General features: G+C 41.9%; 1 protein-coding gene and 1 long non-coding RNA gene across 5 annotated transcripts in view; both read left to right on the top strand.

Moving 5' to 3' along the window:
- The window catches only part of LOC145447249 (uncharacterized), a 229584-nt gene that overhangs the window by 29009 nt on the left and 181677 nt on the right, over nt 1–18898 (top strand). The window lies entirely within an intron of this gene.
- Nucleotides 7528–16789, top strand: LOC145440233 (uncharacterized). 4 transcript variants are annotated; one of them, XM_080317818.1, is made up of 14 exons: nt 7528–8839; nt 8981–9060; nt 9375–9429; nt 9497–9536; nt 9626–9675; nt 9732–9829; nt 11898–11979; nt 12039–12138; nt 12639–12714; nt 13078–13303; nt 14324–14449; nt 15212–15493; nt 16046–16170; nt 16622–16789. In XM_080317818.1, the coding sequence occupies exons 3-14, from the start codon at nt 9375–9377 to the stop codon at nt 16640–16642; spliced, it is 1281 nt and encodes a 426-aa protein (XP_080173944.1). In that variant the 5' UTR covers nt 7528–8839; nt 8981–9060; the 3' UTR covers nt 16643–16789. The 4 variants fall into 4 exon arrangements, with proteins under 4 accessions (XP_080173944.1, XP_080173936.1, XP_080173952.1 ...); XM_080317810.1 differs by lacking the exons at nt 7528–8839; nt 8981–9060 and adding an exon at nt 9120–9287; XM_080317826.1 differs by lacking the exons at nt 7528–8839; nt 8981–9060; nt 14324–14449 and adding an exon at nt 9120–9287.

The following is an 18898-nucleotide window of genomic DNA, read 5'->3' as shown; positions in this document are numbered from 1 at the left end:
ATAACTCAATGCGACGAGGTTGCAATAAGAAATCAGTATATTGTACAGCAGAATAACTTGAGACAGGCGACACGATCCAGAGTGCAGTTAAACGAAAGACCACGAGACAACAGAACACAGGGTATAAATACAAGCACGACACACGAGGAAATAATGATTGGCGGTAATTACTAGTCCTAAAGAAAAGAGGAGATGAACAACACTGAACGTAAATGCGCGAACATAACAGTTTTGTGAAGCAGATCTCCTTTCCTTACAAGCCACGATGGCTTCCTGAATGTGTCGTGCGGCAAATCTTGCGATGCATTGTGAAAACGCGGTTTGTCAAATCGTTGATATGTAAATGATGTGGCGTACTGCACGTCGCCTTGTAAACTGGTATATACTTGACACGACATGCCATCGGGCTGAGACTTGCTGGTAAAACATATCTCCCTTTTTTTTCTCAGTTCAAGTTGAGTTTCATGCATGTTACCGGTGATGGCTCGCCGAGTGTGAGAGTCCGATATGGTAAGTATATATTTCTGGTGTCTTGTGTTCTTGCTACATAGTGACGGTGGCCTGTTTGATGTAGACAGAGGAATTTTGCATCATTGGGTGAAAAAATCGAGCAGCAACGACGCAAACTACAGAATTTACACGCACAACGGCACGTTTCAGGTTGAGACAAGCGGCGTGTATTTTGTGTACAGCCAGGTTGGTCCACTTGAAAAGTCTCCCACTACCAAGCTAGTTTGACGGTCAACTAGCTACTGGTTTTTGAGTAGTTCTAGAGACGCATTAAAAGAAATTATTTGCCCAACGACTAGAATAGACTTGTATATGCCGATATTTCAGACTTGGAGGACAGCTTCTAGCATGTTGCCCAAGTGATTTGTGACCAGTAATTAGTATTAAGACAAATCGATGCGACCTCGTTAGAGGCGTCTTTGATTTCGATACGCGCGTTTGCGCGGGGTTTCGGAGGTCGAACTCCCTATTTGAAACACGAAACCCCGTCAGTTTTAAATGGTCATTCTAACTCTAATATTTAGTTGCAATTCAATAATTGTGTAATCAGCGTTTCGTACACTTGGGAGTATTATATCGTGTTCTACGTCCACCCCTTCAACCCCTTCTGAAATATCAGCCTGTTGCAAATTCATCGTGAACGGCCGAAATATGAAGTGCGTCTACATGCGACGATGACGTCACCGGCGTGGAAGAATTATGACGTCACAATACTACGGCAACTCGTAAAAGTAAAAGTCGCGCAAAGTAAACACCAAAAGCAACGTGACACGATACGCTTCACAGATCACGATAAAAGGTGTAAAACACTAAAGTCTGGAAGTAAGGAAATGTCGTTCCATAGATTAAAATCTTCCATTCATTGAGTTGGCAACTCCAACTTGCCAACATTACAAATTATTGCGTCACATGATAGACTATGTTCGGAGACGTCGTGTCTAGACTCAACAGAATATCGGATCAACATTACTGTTGTCATTATTACATCACAAAATCATGCCATTCCAAGTGCTCCTAAAACCGTAGCACAAGCGTGTATTTGTTCCTACACAGCGTTCAATAGTTCACGTTCACACATAACAAAAGCGATCGTATTCCGTGAACAGCGAACAACGTACGCTTCATAAAGCTTGCACAGATCATAATAAAAGGTATAAAACACCAAAGTATGGAAGTATGGAATTGTCATTCCATACCATAGATTAAAATCTTCAATTCCATACCATACTTGCATTGTTCCATATTCCATATCAAAATATCGATCCATACCATACCATACTTCCATACCATACCATACCATGCCCTGCCTGATACGAAAGATATCACCGCTAGCCTGACGATCGCGTCTCAGGCCTAGCTTTGGCTCCTATCTCTCGATGGATTGTATGCGGATTTGCGATTGTGATTAAAGAATGACATCGCTAAACTGAATGACATGGAATGTCCGCAATCGACCTCAAACATGTATGTGCGACAGTGCGTACATACTTGATTGATTTTCGCTAATACTTGAACATAACCATCGGAAGATGTGTGTCAATGCTTGAGTTATAAAAGATGAGAAAGGTTTGAAATTGAACCACCTGAAATCGGTGCCATTATAGAACAGATTCCATAATAATTCGGACATTTTGACTTGTGCAAATTGTCGCCGAGGTTACGTAATATGCGTTGATATGCGCGTAATACGCGTTGAGAAAGCCCGCGTATTCAATTGTTCGCGAGAGATCAGGGACTCGCTAATTAACAGCACTTCCGGACACGTTGGCAAGCTTATCTAACGCGTAAGTTCATCAACGCGAGGCGATTGTATAATCGTCATTTACGCATTACTTAACCCTAATGAATTGATGCTATAAAAATCGAAACCCCGCCCTCTTCATCGTCAGGGTTGCCAGACATCTTTTGCGAAAAAGGGCCAAACAGCGCCGGAAAGGGGCCAAAAAGAGCCAAACTGTTCAATAACGTCAATAACGTTGCAACATTACCCATAGACACCTGGAATTCCAGTTTTATATTGTTGATAATGTTGTAGGACACCAAATCCACTACCGGCAACTACACTGGATCCAACTACACTAACTGCTTCATTATTTCAAGCCTTTTCCGACTGAATATAAAATCGTAAAATGAAACTTTTTGTGCTTTAATATGAGAGTGATTAAATTTTATGAATTTTAATTAAACATTGAGAGAATAGTTTCTTTACATTTGAAAATTATCCAACTTATACACCTAATTTTTAGGTCTTTCACCAAAAAACTCTACGGTTATGTTGAATTTTTCTTTGAAATTTCTATCAATCATTAAGTACTATAAGGGTGCTATTCTTCAGACTTTTTCTGCTACATAGCTTCCAGCCATGTTCGATGCTTTTTCGTCCACCTGTTCACAAATCTATATTTACAATTCCAACACAGTCTACATTCTACAAAAACAAATCCAAATCTTCTACAGTGTTTCCACTCAAATCTTTGACATTGGCATAAACATTGTCAGCTCAATTTGCGAGAGATAGATTTATTTGAATACTTGGTTTGACGGTATGTCTCAACTGCTTCCAAAAAGGGCCAAAAATTGAAAATAAAGGGCCAAGGGGCCAAATTATAATTTTGGGGCCAACTGCCTCTAAAAAGGGCCAAATTTCAGGAATTTGGCCCCGAAAGGGCCAATCTGGCAACCCTGTTCATCGTTGGTGTAGGCCTGCATCTGCATATTTGACCTACATCCTTATATCGATTCTCGACAAGGGGCTCATTCACAGTTCAGTATCAATGATTGAATTGTGATAGCGTAATAGTTCCACACCGCAATCACAGTCGGCGAAAAAAATCAAATGCTGCTAAGAGTGCTAACAAAAGCGCAGCGCAAGTACGTAATATCGACCAATAAACAATTAATTCGAATCCGACCAAAGTCATCAAAACCCTTTTCCAAAATTCAATTTCCACGCTACAAGTATGTCAGTCGAATATCACATAGTATGTCTCGAACAACTGATCGAGCTATATTAGCGGTGTGTGGTCAAAAGGACACAAGGTTACGAAAGGTCAAACCTGCATGAACTTGAGTAGAAGAACATAGAAGAAAAAAGAATCGTTGAGTCGGTCGGTATAATCTCGCAAAGATGGTGAGTGCGTTTTTATCGAAATTTTTATCTCGAAATTTCATCGAAACAATTGCACTGAGAAATTGCTCTCAACATGTTGTCACAGCAGTTTCATTACAATATGGCTGTTGAAATATACAATCATCTACATTCCGTTTGATGAAGTACTGGTAGTCTGGTAGCATGTATTTTTTAAATGTCTGAACTGGGGTTGAATTGCTAATGTGGCGTGTACGCCTTGTACTTATTAATTCACTAGTTGGAATTATTTATTATTCTATATTTTAAAACATAGCATATTTTAGAGCTACCTGGCGTGAGCATTAGGGCCGTTCGAAATAATAAACTGTTTTTCCAAATTTCACTGACAAAGTAGATTGCCAAAAAAATAGCTTACAGCAAATTTGACTAATTCCAACAAGTAACAGCGGCCCAATTCCGAATGCAAATTTCCACCACTCTCCAAAATGGGCGTCGTGGTAAATTTCGTTACTTGGCCATGACCAAGGATTGACTGGTTCGTATAGCAGACATTCCATACATAACCTGAGCTGAACATCCCTGAAGGAATGGTGAGTGGTGATGCTTTTTGCACGTGTTTAACCCTGAGAAGTCCCTGTAATAGAGATGAAGGCATTGCAAATTATTTAGGAAATTACGTTGTTGATTAGCGGGAAATTAATCGACTTTATACTGAGGTAGCCAAGATAGCGTAATGGTTAAGCGTCCGGCTTCTTGATCGGTAGGTCGTGGGTTCGATTCCCGGCCGGGTCAGACCAAAGACCTGATTAGTAACACTGATCTGATATCCATGGCTTCCCTGCTTGGCGCTCATGCATTACTGGGATAGCATGGAGGGGTGGTGCATGACTTAGAAAGTCGTAACGGCTATATCTGCACTTCCTTGTCCAGCGGCATATGCACATCATGCACTCATGGTATGCATATGCGCAGATCGTGTGTATGTATGTATATCATGAGTCGGTGTATATGCTGCAAAAAAAACAACATCAAGGACAAAAATAAACTACGTCCTTTCCTTTCCTTAAAATTATGTTGATGTAATTCGCAAATGAATTACTTTCCGCATTGAAATCGGCGACCACAAAGAGGAAATAAATTGCCAAGCAGGTAACAGTAGGCCTACATCAAAATATATTAGCATGGTGTGGGGACTTACCGGAATTCACCGTGTGCAATCGAACAGAAAATGCATTGCCTTCCATTCTTGCATTTTCAAGTTGGTTTATGGTTGATCGCTGACGAAATTAAAACTCTAGCATACTTTTACGGCATATAGCAATATTACAACATAAGTGAACATTGAACAAGTATTTCGACAACGGAGTCGATGAGTCCGCACTGCGGTTCAAGCAAACCAGTGATTGATGCCGATTGTCCATGTCCATTAGTCAGAAGAGCGATATATTAGATCTGCCCATGGGGTTCCATATATTTGTGGTGCGTAATCCTACCGCCGATATTCAGGCTGAGCCTACTCAGGATAAGCTCAGTTATTAATCTTTAGAATTGTCATTAGCTGGAACACAGTCAAAACTGATGATACATCTCTATAGAGCAGTGGTTCCCAACCTCTAATGGTCGCGATCGAATTTACCATTTGAAAATGGTGCGCAATCAACCCTGATTACAACAATAGAGGCCAGCGCTTTCGCCCGGACCTATAGTCACGGCCTATTCAGGAAGCTTTGTGCTATTCATGGTGTTTGTCGATTACCATGATTGGTACATCAGGCCGATTGTCATTTTTTGATTCCGTATCTGCCGACTTGTACCACGGCCCACTTCTAGGCTTTTTATGACACCGCTTGCGCGGATCGGATGGAGAGGAGGAGCCTAGATATACCTCCAACACTTACGTTTGGAGTCGACTCAGTCGGACTCGAACACACAACCCATTGGTGTTGCACTGCAGTCCTATATCATACCACTACGCTATCTCGCCACACAGGATCATCACATGAAACTAACATGGTTAGCACCTCCGCTGCTACCCTAGAAAAAAAGAAAACGACCCGCAGGCTGAAAACCAGTACTCAAAAAATATCCACAACCCAAACTAGGTGACCCGAAGTGCATCTGACCAGTGGCCTAGCCCGAAAACGGAATGCTCCAAATTTTCGTCTCTGCAGTATATGACGCCATTCATTTCCAACTCGCCACAGTGGTTACACGCGTCGTCGTTTGAATATTTCACAAATAGGAGCTGATAGCCTGATTGATCGTATAGCTCAGGGGTTCTCAACTTCCCTTGTATAACGGGCCGCATTTTAACAGCAAATGACGCTGCGGGCCGCAGAACATTATTACCATGTATTTGTGGGCTAGTATCAAATTTAGGCTACTGTAGCCTATTTACCAGTCGTATACGGGCCGATATACACCTTTTAAACCCTTTTAACAGCGAACTGAACTCTCTGTTTCAAAGCGGGAGCGAGCATGTATAAAATTACGGTAACTTTTTCGTTACAGAGGCCATTGTCGCAATGAGCTCTCAGTGATATGAGAAGTTTGGCGTTCGGGGTCATTTCTGAGCAAACCAATCATCCCTTCTCCTTTCATTCCATGGCGGGGACCCTGCATCATTAGTTACAGAAGTCATCTTTTTAAAGTTGATGTTTTTTGCTGTCCCCCCTCCCACGTTTGCCAAACCAGTATTTTCTCTGCAAATATGTCCACTCCGATAAAAGGCTCCCAGATAAATAGCTATGCAATGTCTGTGGAGTCGGTGAATTCATCCATTGCTAGGATAAAGTAGTCTACGCAACTACGTGTTTCAGAACATTCGATAAAAGATCGACTGACATTGCTGTAACTCTTTTTGGCCACGGTTGAACCAGACAACTGTAGCTTCGACATATGTCAGGTGATGTTGTCATTGCTGCTAAGTTCCGGAAACAACAAATACTCGCAGAGTTTTATTGAAGTCACACCTTCTCTAGCAGATTTCGTGGGTTTAGCCCAGCAATTTTGAACGATGTGTCTGTAACGTCGTTGGCAATTTCACAATGCCTCGAAATATAGATTGCTGGGCTTGACACCTATAGTTAACATTTGTTTAACTCCTGACGAAACTGTCGCGGTATCGTTTTAAGCTTCTACGCTTCGTTACGACTTACGAAAACTGTTCTTCGACAAGTATGACACATCAGATTTCCATTTATATCTGAGAATCAGAGATGAGCATGGATTAGGATTAGGTTTTGAAAGAACAGGATTTGTGAAATTTTCTCGGATTTGGATTGGATTTGGATTAGACATTTTTTTCAGAACGAATTAGGATTTGGATTGGATTGACCTATTTTCTGGGAGATTGAAATGTAGCGTGGCGAATGGCGACTAGGGCTGGGCAAAATCGAGTACCTGGGTGATTCGATTCTGAATCACGTGAAATGCTTCGAGTCGAGTCGAGTATTCGAGTATCACTCATTTTGACGTCACAACCAAATGTACTATGTCAAAGTTCAAAATGTACCTTTTATGCCCCCACGAAGAACATAATGCCTCTTATCCGTCACATTAAAGATACTTTGGTATTTTTTCGACCATCCCGATTTCATTGCACTTCTTGACAATGTGGTGGGATGATCATGACTTCGGAAGTGTGTTATTGCCAGTAATGTCCCAAGCTTTGTACTGTCTCGTATGCTGCGATACCGCCAATCAAGGTTTTAAGGCTTCCTCATTGGAAAATAGTATCAAAACTATAACTCCCGTTAGTAAATTAACTTTCAGTTGGGCGGAGCGTATAATTCCAGTACTCGAAAAAATCGTATTTTACTACTCGACTCGAATCATCAAAATTAATACTCGATTCAGATTCGAGTACTCGAATCATTGTGCCCAGCCCTAATGGCGACAAACTTTATTCAGATCAGTTATTAATGTACGTATGGTTACTAAGTTATCTTGAATCAAGTGAATCGTTGGTTGTGAAATAAAATTTTCGAATCCCTCCATTGCATGAATTAGTATTTTTTCTGAATTCCAGTTGGAATCGGATTAGGATTGGACATGGACTTGAATATGTAAAGGTTATGGATTAGGATTTGGATTTGTAGGTTCGGATTTGGATTGGATTAGGACATAGAAATTTCAAATCCGCTCATCTCTGCTGAGAATGCAAATTCATTTTACCACTCAGAGTTACAAACTCAGTGTCAGTAATAATTGCGTTCATAATGCCGCAGAATAAACGTCTGCGGGCCGCGGGTTGAGAACCCCTGGAGCTATTATTGCATGATCAAATAGATATGATAGAATGAGTAAATCTATGAAGGCGGACTGTAATTGAGGTTACAATGCTTCAATTTTCCACAAATAGAGTGTGGTTGTTGATGTTGTTTGTGGAATTGATGGTGTTTGTCGACTACAATGGTCATGGTCAATGGTCATTTACAGCAGGCCCAAAAAATCCGTAGAAGTTGTATTCATTTCACTTTCATGCTATGTGAAACTCTCCTTTACGTTCCGTAAATTTGATATCCCCTCCGCTTTTGATTAAGACTTCGTTGCACTCTCGTAAAAAATCTTCAACTATAGCGTAAGGGCGAATATATTCTTTGCTGCAAAAATTTCTGTAGCTTGATAATATAACCAGATTTACTTTTGTAAGCTACAAGAGCCCGACACAATCTAATACATAAATCTATCGTATAATGCTGACTGCCGCCAAGAAGACGCAGAATACTAACGACCTTCAAATTATATTGCAACTGTTGGTTGCATATTATGGTAGAAACACATTCAACTGGAATTATACCGATTTGGAATTATATTCGCAATCACAATTATACATCAAGTGATCGTAGGTAGCAGTTGTCTGGCGACTCTCCACATAAAAACCCGAATATATAACACGAGCTATTTAAATCCCCTATCCAGATACAGGCACATGCGGATTCCATGCTGCAATGTCCGGGTGACACTCAACCCTATAGAGATGGATTCTGCGTGACCAGACCATGCCTAAAAATGGCCGCATATAGTCTCATTGCTGATTGAGCTCGAGCGAACCTGCAAATTGACGAGATGTCTGCATGATTCTGACGTCATAATAATGAAGATACTCGTCTCGATGCGCAGTTGCGTAGTGTCGAGCTTGGTTATTATAACTTATGGTAGCCTCGTCTTTTAAACTGTGCTACATATCTAAGATTCGACAAAGTATTGCGTTAACAGCAAGGTGAATATTGACATGTAAGTATCAGAACGCACTGGAGGAGCGTGCTGGTAGCTTGCCTGCGCCGATGAGAACTCCGATATTTGCCGCTTATGACGAATTTAATATTTGAATTTCTCACTACCATATATATAAACCGCGTCGACCTTGTTTTCCAGCACCTCTTGAAAACGCCCAGACATCGTCTGCTGGAGAATTTCCTCACCACGAATCAACCGCCTCGGGTGAAGGAAACAGCGTAAGTTAACCCCATTTCTATTGAACTCGGCTCCATTGTGACAGTACAAACCCGTCAATATAAGGAACTAGTGAGCAAAGTTTACGGTCATTGCAGAAAGCAGGTGTTTCCAAATCACATAGATTTTGTTCATCGATTCAATTAAGACGAGGTTTTTAGCAAAAAATTGATTTATCAAGTTTAACATTAAAATGCGCAAGAAGTGTTTACCCAAAGTACGATCCGCGGTGAGTGAAATATAGCAGGCTAATTTGTGCAAGCTATTTAGAAATTTCAGAGAGTTTATGATCAGATGCATTGACCATTTTATCTAGATGCCTAGAACGTCAGTACGCAGGCCTGCCAAGAGAACTCAGACCGAGTGTTCAGGTACTGTCAAGGCTACAATCGCATATTCAGTGAGGGATAACTAGTTTATGACATTTTCTGATTATAGGAGAGGCTTCGACGGCGACGACGGATATATTAGCGACTAGGCAAGTGTTTTTGTATATGTATAGATCGAATAAGGACAGAATTTGTTACTAATTGCAATAGCCACTATAACTGTAAGATTGTATTGCAGCTTCAACTTAGCACAATTGGATGGTTCAAAGAAACCGTGTACCGATGAGGGTGAGTTAAAGCCTTTTTTTTAAATTATAGGTAATCCGCTTATGGTAACTCTTTAGGCTCGAAAGGTTTCGAAACAAAGAATTTTGTGCGATTGGAAAATTGCGGTTTCCAGCCTTTGTACACGGAAGGCAATGGTAAAATGATCCAGCAACAGGTCAGTACGTGTCGCGTGAAGAAAAACTACTGCAATAACTATACCAGTGGTTCTTAACCTTTTTTCCTCCAGCGCCCCCTTTCAAACATTATCGTGCTCCAGCGCCCCCCCCCCAACTTCATAATGTAAGGAATGTAATAAAGACAATGAGTAAGAGGGAGGGCCGTAACAGCACTTCGTCAACCCCCTAAAAACGATTGCCTTGCGCACCCATAGCGTGATAAACCGAACTTCTGAGGGATTCGCACCCACGAACCCCCTATCGTGATTTCGATGGTCAGCAAAGTTTGTGTGGCCTGGTCGCCCTAGGTACCAAAATTTTCTATAATGCATGAATGAATTGGTGGTAATTACATATATAAGTCGCGATAAACTGAGTGAGCTGTTGTATAGGAAGATAAAGGGCACGTAATTAATAATTAAACATATCCGGGCGTGCCCGCAGGTACAATTATTCGTTACCAGGGCCGTAACAGCACTTCGTCAGCCCCCCCCCAAACAAAAAACGTTGGTCCTGGGCCCCCATCGGGTGATAAACCAAGCTTCCGGGGGACTTCACTCCCAGACCCCCATTAAGCTGTCCTCTATTTGCTGAAAGTCTATTAGGTATCTACATTGGGTGTCCAACTGTCCATTTACTGAGGCAGCTATTCTCGCCTAGTCGCGCGAAGCGCGAAAAATTTCACTAATTAATGATTGAATTGGTCAATATCATCGGGAATTGCATGTAAATTGAGATTAATTCTTATCCTCTCTCTGCTCACGTAAACAACACATTTACCGGTAGAGCTGAGTGAGGTGCAATGTTCCCTCTAAGCTGCGCACGTGCGCAGTGCTGACACGGTCTCCGCGCACAGAAAATCTACGTTGCGCACAACAAATCCGAAGTTATGACCTTTTTTTAGTCGATACGCACTGTTGTCCAGGGGTCAGCGCAGTGAGTTGTTGAGTGTGCGCAGACTCATCAAAACTTAAAGCGAACATTGTGAGGTTTCTAGGAAACTGTAGGGCCCGTTACTAATAATTAAACATATTCGGGCGGGCGAACCCGTCGGTATGACTTCGTTGCATGATGTTATTTCGTGACCCCCTGTCTGCAATATCAAAAAATATAGAATCGCTCAACGGGGATATCGCCCAACAGGAATATCCCTGTCGCCCAATCGTACTAAACTAAAAGACGCACACGATTTCAGATAGGTATTTCTTCACTGACATACGTCTTCTGGGGTTCAGATTGCCAAGACAGGAACATTCGGTGTCAGTCATTTAGGCGCCCATGGACAATTATATGCATATATGGCTATATGTGACGAAGTTTTCGGTGTTAATTTGCTCTGAATACTCATTAAGGATATGTCCTATCACCACATCATCTACTGCGAAGCCATTTTTCTCCAGCGCCCCCCATACCGCCCCCCTGAGCCCAGCGCCCCCCATATCGCCCCCTGAGCGTTTCCGCCCCCCTTCAAAATCGTCAGCGCCCCCTGGGGGGCGCTGGGGGCAAGGTTAAGAACCACTGAACTATACCATCGGCTCACAAAAAATAATTAACAGACTTTGCATTTGATGCCAAAACACCGTATAATATGAGTGTCACTATAATTTGGTAAATCCAAAGGTCTTGATGATGCTTGCGAAACTGAAGGAATATTTCAATTGAATATAACTGTTTGACCGGTTTTAGTTACTATTATTTTATCGAGTCTTTTCGCCGATTGTTTATGTGCGCTCCACAAATCGAAACAATTGGAAACAATTGGTCGAAGTGAAGGTCGTTTTGCAGCTTGCGAAGACGGTGTTCATGTTCAAGCCCCCTGGCGCTGCATTTTGCAATTCCATAATGTCTGTCATCGGCACAAGGCGGGAAAGTCTGGCCTATAGCCTCGCAAAAGCAATTTTTGCAATTTCCGGCGACCTCACGCGACATTGAGATTGACTCTTGTTTGCTAATTACGCGGCGAGATTGTAATTAGTGTCGCGACATTTGTAATGGAGGATTCCGCGGCCCGATTCTGTTCGTAGACGTACACATTTCTTGTATTTAATTTTACAAAACATTGTGTAGGGCGAAATAGCATCTGTATCGGGTTCGTCGTTTATGTGGCCGCAAGACCAATGCATGTCCGCGCGGGTTTTGGGCTCCGAAGGTAACCGCGAATTCTATTGTACATTTGCGTTTACGTGAAATGATTGCTTTGAATTTTAGATCCTTATGTCTCCGCCGAAGGAAGCGCCTTCATGCCTCCGCAGGATGCGTATTACAAAAACAGACAGTTCGTGCAAACTACTAGACAACATCCTAACGAGTGAGTATCGCAAGGGTAACGTTGATTTTGTTAACAGAAATATAATCGATGCCCTTAATTTGAGTATGCGGCACAATCAATAAGGACAATTGAGCGTGTGACTTTATTCCAAATTAAGCGTGGCGCTAACCCGAACTTAAACGCGCATGCTCAATGCTCATGTGTCACGTGAATGTATGTCCGCGTATCAGAAATCTTATATATGACATTCATTGCCACCCTATAAGCTCGCGGTGCTTGGTATAACCTATCCTCATGTTGCGTTACGACTATCAAAACCATCAAGTCATTTTCGTCTATTTCACACCTTGCAATTCAATAAGGAATTAACCGACGCGGGATTCCACACAGAACAATTTCCGTTTTGTGGCGGTAGGAGATTGGTAGCGACTAGCGACATGTTGATTGCCGACCTAGCGTCGCTAGCAACTTCCTGTTTTCGTATTATGACGTCATAGTTGTATATGGCGTTGTCGTTCCTAACGCGATTTGTCTTGCAGGCAAAACTTCCAAAACGCCAACGGGGGAATGGGATACCTCCGGTGTATCAGTCAGAACATGCTAGTCCGACCCATGGTATACTGTGGCTAATTTCTTCACCCTTTCATATATATTGTATTAGAGTTGGACACTGAACAGCTAGAAAATTTTCAGTTTTTTTAATTGGAAATTGAATTACGTTCCTAATTAGAATGAAAAATCAGTTTTAGTTCATATCACATTCGCGTTCATTCTCATAAACCCAATATTGGCAAATGTCTGTACACCAAGCTTATATCGCTTCGCACTATACAATTCTCCTGTAGCATTTTGACGAAAACTAGAAATATGATTGGAGTTACATTCGCTCAAAATACTCTAATTATACGACTAGAATTATGTAGTCGTCCAAGTCAGTATTCTGTATCCGTAAGAATGTTCTCCGCATTCAGATTTCAGGAGATACGTTCCTACGACCCGTCTCGGCATCCTATCCTGATCGAAGGCGAGGAGGAGATGCTGGGCGAGGAAAACGAGCCTGACGATGCCTCGAACGGGTCTGGCGAGAAAAAGCTGAAGGCTAAGAAGCAGAAAAAGAAGAAAGAGCCGAAGATCAAAAGGCCGATGAACGCGTTCATGGTGTGGGCGAAGCAGCATCGCCCCGAACTGGCCAAAAATCACCCGGGTACGAATAGTCTAGCACGCGAGAAATTGACAGGCTATCCCCGGGTAGATAACTTGGTAACTTCACGCTAACCCTTCAAGCCTAAGCCCGAAATAATCGCGTAGACTTGTATACCCCAGCTCAGTTATTATTAATAATTTCATCTTTTCAAAACTTTTGGCTTAGAATTGGTTCGCAACCGCCAGTCCGCGGCTCGGTGCCGGTCTGCGGCATGTTTCCTATACTACCGGTCCGCCGAATATACTAGAAGTTTATATCTGAATTACAAAATGCAAGAAATTGTTCCTTCGCTTGTTCAAAGAGAAATGAAACATGAAATTTTAAATTGATTCAGTAGTTCGGAAGGTATTTTCGGCACGGTTTCGTAGTATACAGCTCATGGTATACTGTGTGCGTATGTCACGACGGCGCAAGTGTTGATCGGAACTGTTTAAAAAGTAAGCTGACAACTTGTTTCGGATAAGTTATGCGTGAAAACTACTGGAACTATTAAGAAAGCTTCGTTAAATTCCGATGGCGCAATTATAAGCGATACTTGACAATAATAGAGGGTTTAGCAAACAGCAAATTCGTATTTCTTTCAAATGTTATGGAACAATCACAATCAAGTTAGTGTAGGATTACCATGTTTTGAAATCGGGAAGGAGGAGACTTCTATCAAATCATAATAGTTAGTTAACCGAAATTGAAAACAGCTGATTTTTGAATATTTGCTGGAAATCTTGTTGTGTTGACTAAGAAGAAAGTCATCACTCCCGAATGACCCGCTCGAGCGTCCGCATTACGTTCGCGTCATTTACCGCAATTTTCACTTGACCCTGTCCATTAACCTAGCTGTCAAAGCTGTGCAGGAGGACATTTAGGCGTCATCGTAGGACAAATACCCCTACAAGAGGACATATGGTAACCCTAAGTTTGTGTGTCTTATCTTTACTCGGACGTGGGCATGTACGCCGATTGTCTGATTTCCCATATGTAAATCTGTTGTACGCCCTCTTCCTATACAATCGACTTTATCAGACATCACGAACGCGGACATTAGCGTCATGCTGGGCGATAAATGGCGCACAATGACGCTGGAACAGAAGCAGCCGTACTTCGACGAGGCGGAGAAGATCAAGAGCCAACACAGAAAGGACCATCCCGGTAAGCCGGCACCCGGCAGTGTTTAGTGGTTATACCTGATCCCATTTTCTGCCCACTTTTATAATAAGCGGATTCTGTTTTAGGCTATTCATTCGTTCCAGACACACAATGCGATACACACGCAGAGGTGGTCAGCAACTCAAGTAACACAATGACCAACTCTACAACCACCTCGGCCTAACACTCGATGTCACACTGTTCGATCTTGACCTTTCATCTGTCTTTCTTTAACGCTTTTGAGTCGCCCGCTCTGCCTTTATTATTGTAGGCTACTCTGTAAGAACAGAAACTGTTCGGGTTACTTTTGTACTTTCGTAACTTAATTCAAAGTTTCAAGTGTAAACACTTCTGTAGTAAGATGCTCCCGACCTGCAGACTTGGATAACTAGATAATTCTAGTTGGTAATTGAGCGAAATGCAGGTAATGTAATATGTGAAATGGTTTATGCTCTAATTATAATCTAATTAGGGATATGTTTTGATATTATAATTATAATGTAATTTCTGCTGAAAATACTACCGGCGATCAGTATTAGAGTGCGGAACGAGACAAGCTTGCTGTGCAGACGTTTGCCATTCTCATAATTCTAATTCTAATCCAATTTGGCAAATCCTAAAATGTTCGTCGGCCTCTGTTTGGTGACTCGGTTTTATCGAGCTAATCTGTATATAATATTCACTCAATTGCATCTTTGTAAAGTGTGTTGCTGATTTGTATGGTTGACAGATGAAGATTCTCTCAATCCATCATACTTTTCGCAGATTGGACTTACCAGACGAAGCCTAAACGCCAACGCGTCGGCGCCTGGGAGAAGTCTTCCTTTTACGAAGTCACCAAAAACGCGAACGGCAAATACGTGACGCGTCACATCAACTACGCCACCCTGCAACAGATGCCGCAGTCCGGCAAGTCCGCGATCAAGTCCGTGCCTTTCATACATCCGGGCAACTCCGGATATCACTATCTGCCGGCGCCGATTATGTACGCGGACCCGTCGGCTGGGGCTTCGTACGCGGGCGCGCACCAGCCCGGCGTCTACTTCGGTGAGTGATTTCAATTGAATCATAGTTGGGAACGACAAGATTATCAGATTTTACGAAATTGATTAGAGTTAGAATTACTGAATTCGCAAAAACTTGCAAATAGAATTAAAACTCAGGCTTAAAAAGAAACACAACAAAATTAAGTTCAATTCGTATCAAATCTGATTTCATTACCATAAACCTGACAATGGCAAATGTCTGTAGTCCAGACTTGGCTAGTTTCTTGCAATACAGTTATGTAACATCTTCAGGAATATCTGAAATTAGACTGGAATTAAAATTTGAGCATTGAAACATTTCACAAATTAGATTCGAATTAGTTTACGGGCATTTCGTTGTAACTAGTCTGATTTTACAACTAGAGTATTTCGCGCAAGTCTGCAACGGAACAGGTTTCTTCTCAAAAAACTTTGGAATTGTATTAAACTCCTGATAAGAAAGAAATACAAAAAATAGCATATAAATTTTATTACCACCAACTAGAATTATCTATAGTCGAATTGAATGCGTTGGTTTTGTCGACCACGGAATTACAGTCCGTTGTGTTCACAGCTTCTTCGAATATGCTCGGGCCCGGTGGAATGCTGATGGCGCAAGGAGGCTCGTTTCAGCCTGTGCCGCCGCAGAGGCAGCCGTTGAATTACACTACTGCAGCAGGGGACGGCCTCGCACCTCAGGTATTGTGGGTGGTAGCGCGTTTTCTCGATGAAGTCGGTAGTTTTTTCGTGACTGTTGAAATTGGAAATATCCAATCTAAACTATTGAATTTCACAGGCCGGTACAAATACGCTGAGTCGGCGAGTTTATCATTTCATGTGAAAAGCATATATGTTTAAATTATTTCAATTACTTATCCGCACTTGCACAGCACATAGCATAGAAAGCAAATACTAGAGAAAAAATATTATTGTCCGGGGCGAACAAGGTCGGAAACGGCAAAGACAGATGCGTGCTCTATAATACCAAATCTCATCAATGATCTTGTTGGGTTTGTTGCAGAGTTGCTTGCATTTCGACATCGCCGCACAACTGCATAACACCTCAAAATAAGTTATCAAGAAACCAACCCATTGACAGCGCTAAGCTGATCAGATGTTGGCGTAGCCTAAATGATTCCCACTTCTGCAGATACGCCCGCAGCAGAACTGAACGAAGAAGTTGCGTTGGAGATGGCAATATTTCGTTGAAGCACGGCGCGCGGCGTCGTACTGTACAGGTTTTACGTGATATTATTTCGTTGTTATTTTGACTCCTGCAATAATGTGGAGAAAGAATAAAGATTGCTCGTTTTTTTTACATCGGTTCGATTGTTTTTTTGTCGGGTGTGGTGAACTGCAGGTCGAAAAACTTTCAAATCGTTGCTTTTAGTACAGTGGGTCGTAACAGATGTCCTATATAGCGGTTTACTGAGGTCAAAGACAGATAAAATGATTTGCCCGTTTTGGCCATCATTTGGTTTCAGGTAACTAGGCCCGGTCAGCAGTCGAGCTGTGTGGCAGTGGTGTACGCTATATGGTTTGTAATCAAAACCCCGCCGTTCTGAAATGCCTATTTATCTCCAATATTGATAAGCTCATTTGTAATTAAGCAATTTGTATCGAGCTGTTACGTTTCGACCGCACAAGATGCTGACTCCCGCAAAGGCGAAGCATCGCATTTCTGAAAGGGAACAGCACAAATATTAACAACAAGTATTAATTATAGTGTTTTAGTTTTGTGCGAAAATTATATTGTAATGGTTTTGGGCTGTTAGCACTCCGATGATGCACAGTTCATTTTGTGCACTAGTAATGTATTAGATGTGTAGATAGCGCATTGTGGTAGATTTTTAAGGCTTTCAGATTGATTAGCTTAAGTGTTCCGCAAGTGGTAAAGATCAAGAACCATTGGTTTAGGACGGGTAGCCAACCTTTTTGCCATTCACGACCGCATTTCCATCTGCTCATGTAGCCTACGGCCGCATTCCAGGGCATAGTCGTAATGAACTAGCAGGACGCAAAATGCCCCTTTTAAAGTGTATTATGTCCATTTCCGTTGAGCTCCGGGCTAATTTAATCATATAGGCTTTACATGCGCACTGAATTGGCAAGTGGTCACGGTTATGCAATGGGATTGATGATACTCGCGTGAAGCGCGAAAAAAAATTTCATATACACTCACGAATTTCGTCATTAATATTAGTAGTTTTACATATTATTTCTCATCCCATGTGATCAGATTCACCGGTAGAGTTGATGGAGGGTATGTCTTCGAAAATTTAGAGCAAGTTATAAATGATGATGCATATTCGGGTGGGCCAATTATTCTTGGTCACTTTGTTGCATGCTCTTCTAGTTGCATTTCTTGACCTCCAATCCGGATTTTCGATATAGTGAGGAAGCGCACGATTCCGAGTTGGTATTTCTATACGAGGCGCATCATTTTCCTCTGCTGTTCGCATATGTATTGCAGTGTTGGGATGACTCGAGTCATCGACTTGACTCGAGTCACCTTTTTCGTATGACTTGACTTGACTCGAGTCACTTTGCTAAAATGACTTGACTTGACTCGGCGTTTCAGAAATGTGGATCGACTCGTGACTCGGAGCAAAATTCACGAGTCAATTTCAAGTCATCAAGTAACCAGTGTCGATAAAAATCACTGTATCTTCCATATGTTCGCATTGTTCGCGAAATTCTGTTGTAACACGTGAGAGCGACCAATCCTTCAATGATCGTGTGTTTTACCGAGCCTCCATTGTTTTCTAATTAATTGACCACAAACGCAGTGATCGAAGCTCACAGCTTACGTTGTCGTAAACTAATAGCAATTTGATATGCAAAATATCCATTTCCGTTCTCATCATCATCATCATTGGTTTATTAGTAATTTCATCAGTTCAATACACCACAAAAAATGCGATACAATGAAAAGACAGGAAGATGTCAAAGCGACAAGGAGTAGTCTATGGAATCTGACACCCACCTTGGCCTAGCTAGGCGATGTAAAGAGGAGGCATGCACACTGAATGAAAGTAAAGAAGATGGTATAGAAAAAGAAAGCGACAAGAAATAGGGCGGCATGTCATGGGAAGCGAGATCGATAGGTCAGTCGTGGTCCGGTAATCTTGAGGATGGTAAAAAAAATGCAATGGCGTAATCTTGTCTAATACTTCGAAAAGACAACTTGACTTGAATTTTGACTTGACTTGACTCGACTTGACTCGAGTCACCTTCAAAAATCGAGTGACTTGACTTGACTCGAGTCACCTTCGAAAGTCAATTGACTTGACTTGACTCGAGTCAAAATGTACAATGACTCGAAGTGACTCGTGACTCGAAGGTAGTGACTTGATCCCAACACTGATGTATTGTGCTGTGGGTCTCTGATTGCAAAGGGCGCTAGCCTACTTAAAATCCAAAAATG

This window comes from Botryllus schlosseri, chromosome 1, assembly GCF_051294905.1.
Source record: "Botryllus schlosseri isolate E-star chromosome 1, Bs_hap1, whole genome shotgun sequence".
Taxonomy (NCBI): Eukaryota; Metazoa; Chordata; class Ascidiacea; order Stolidobranchia; family Styelidae; genus Botryllus; species Botryllus schlosseri.
This window is presented reverse-complemented; position numbering and strand designations above follow the sequence as displayed.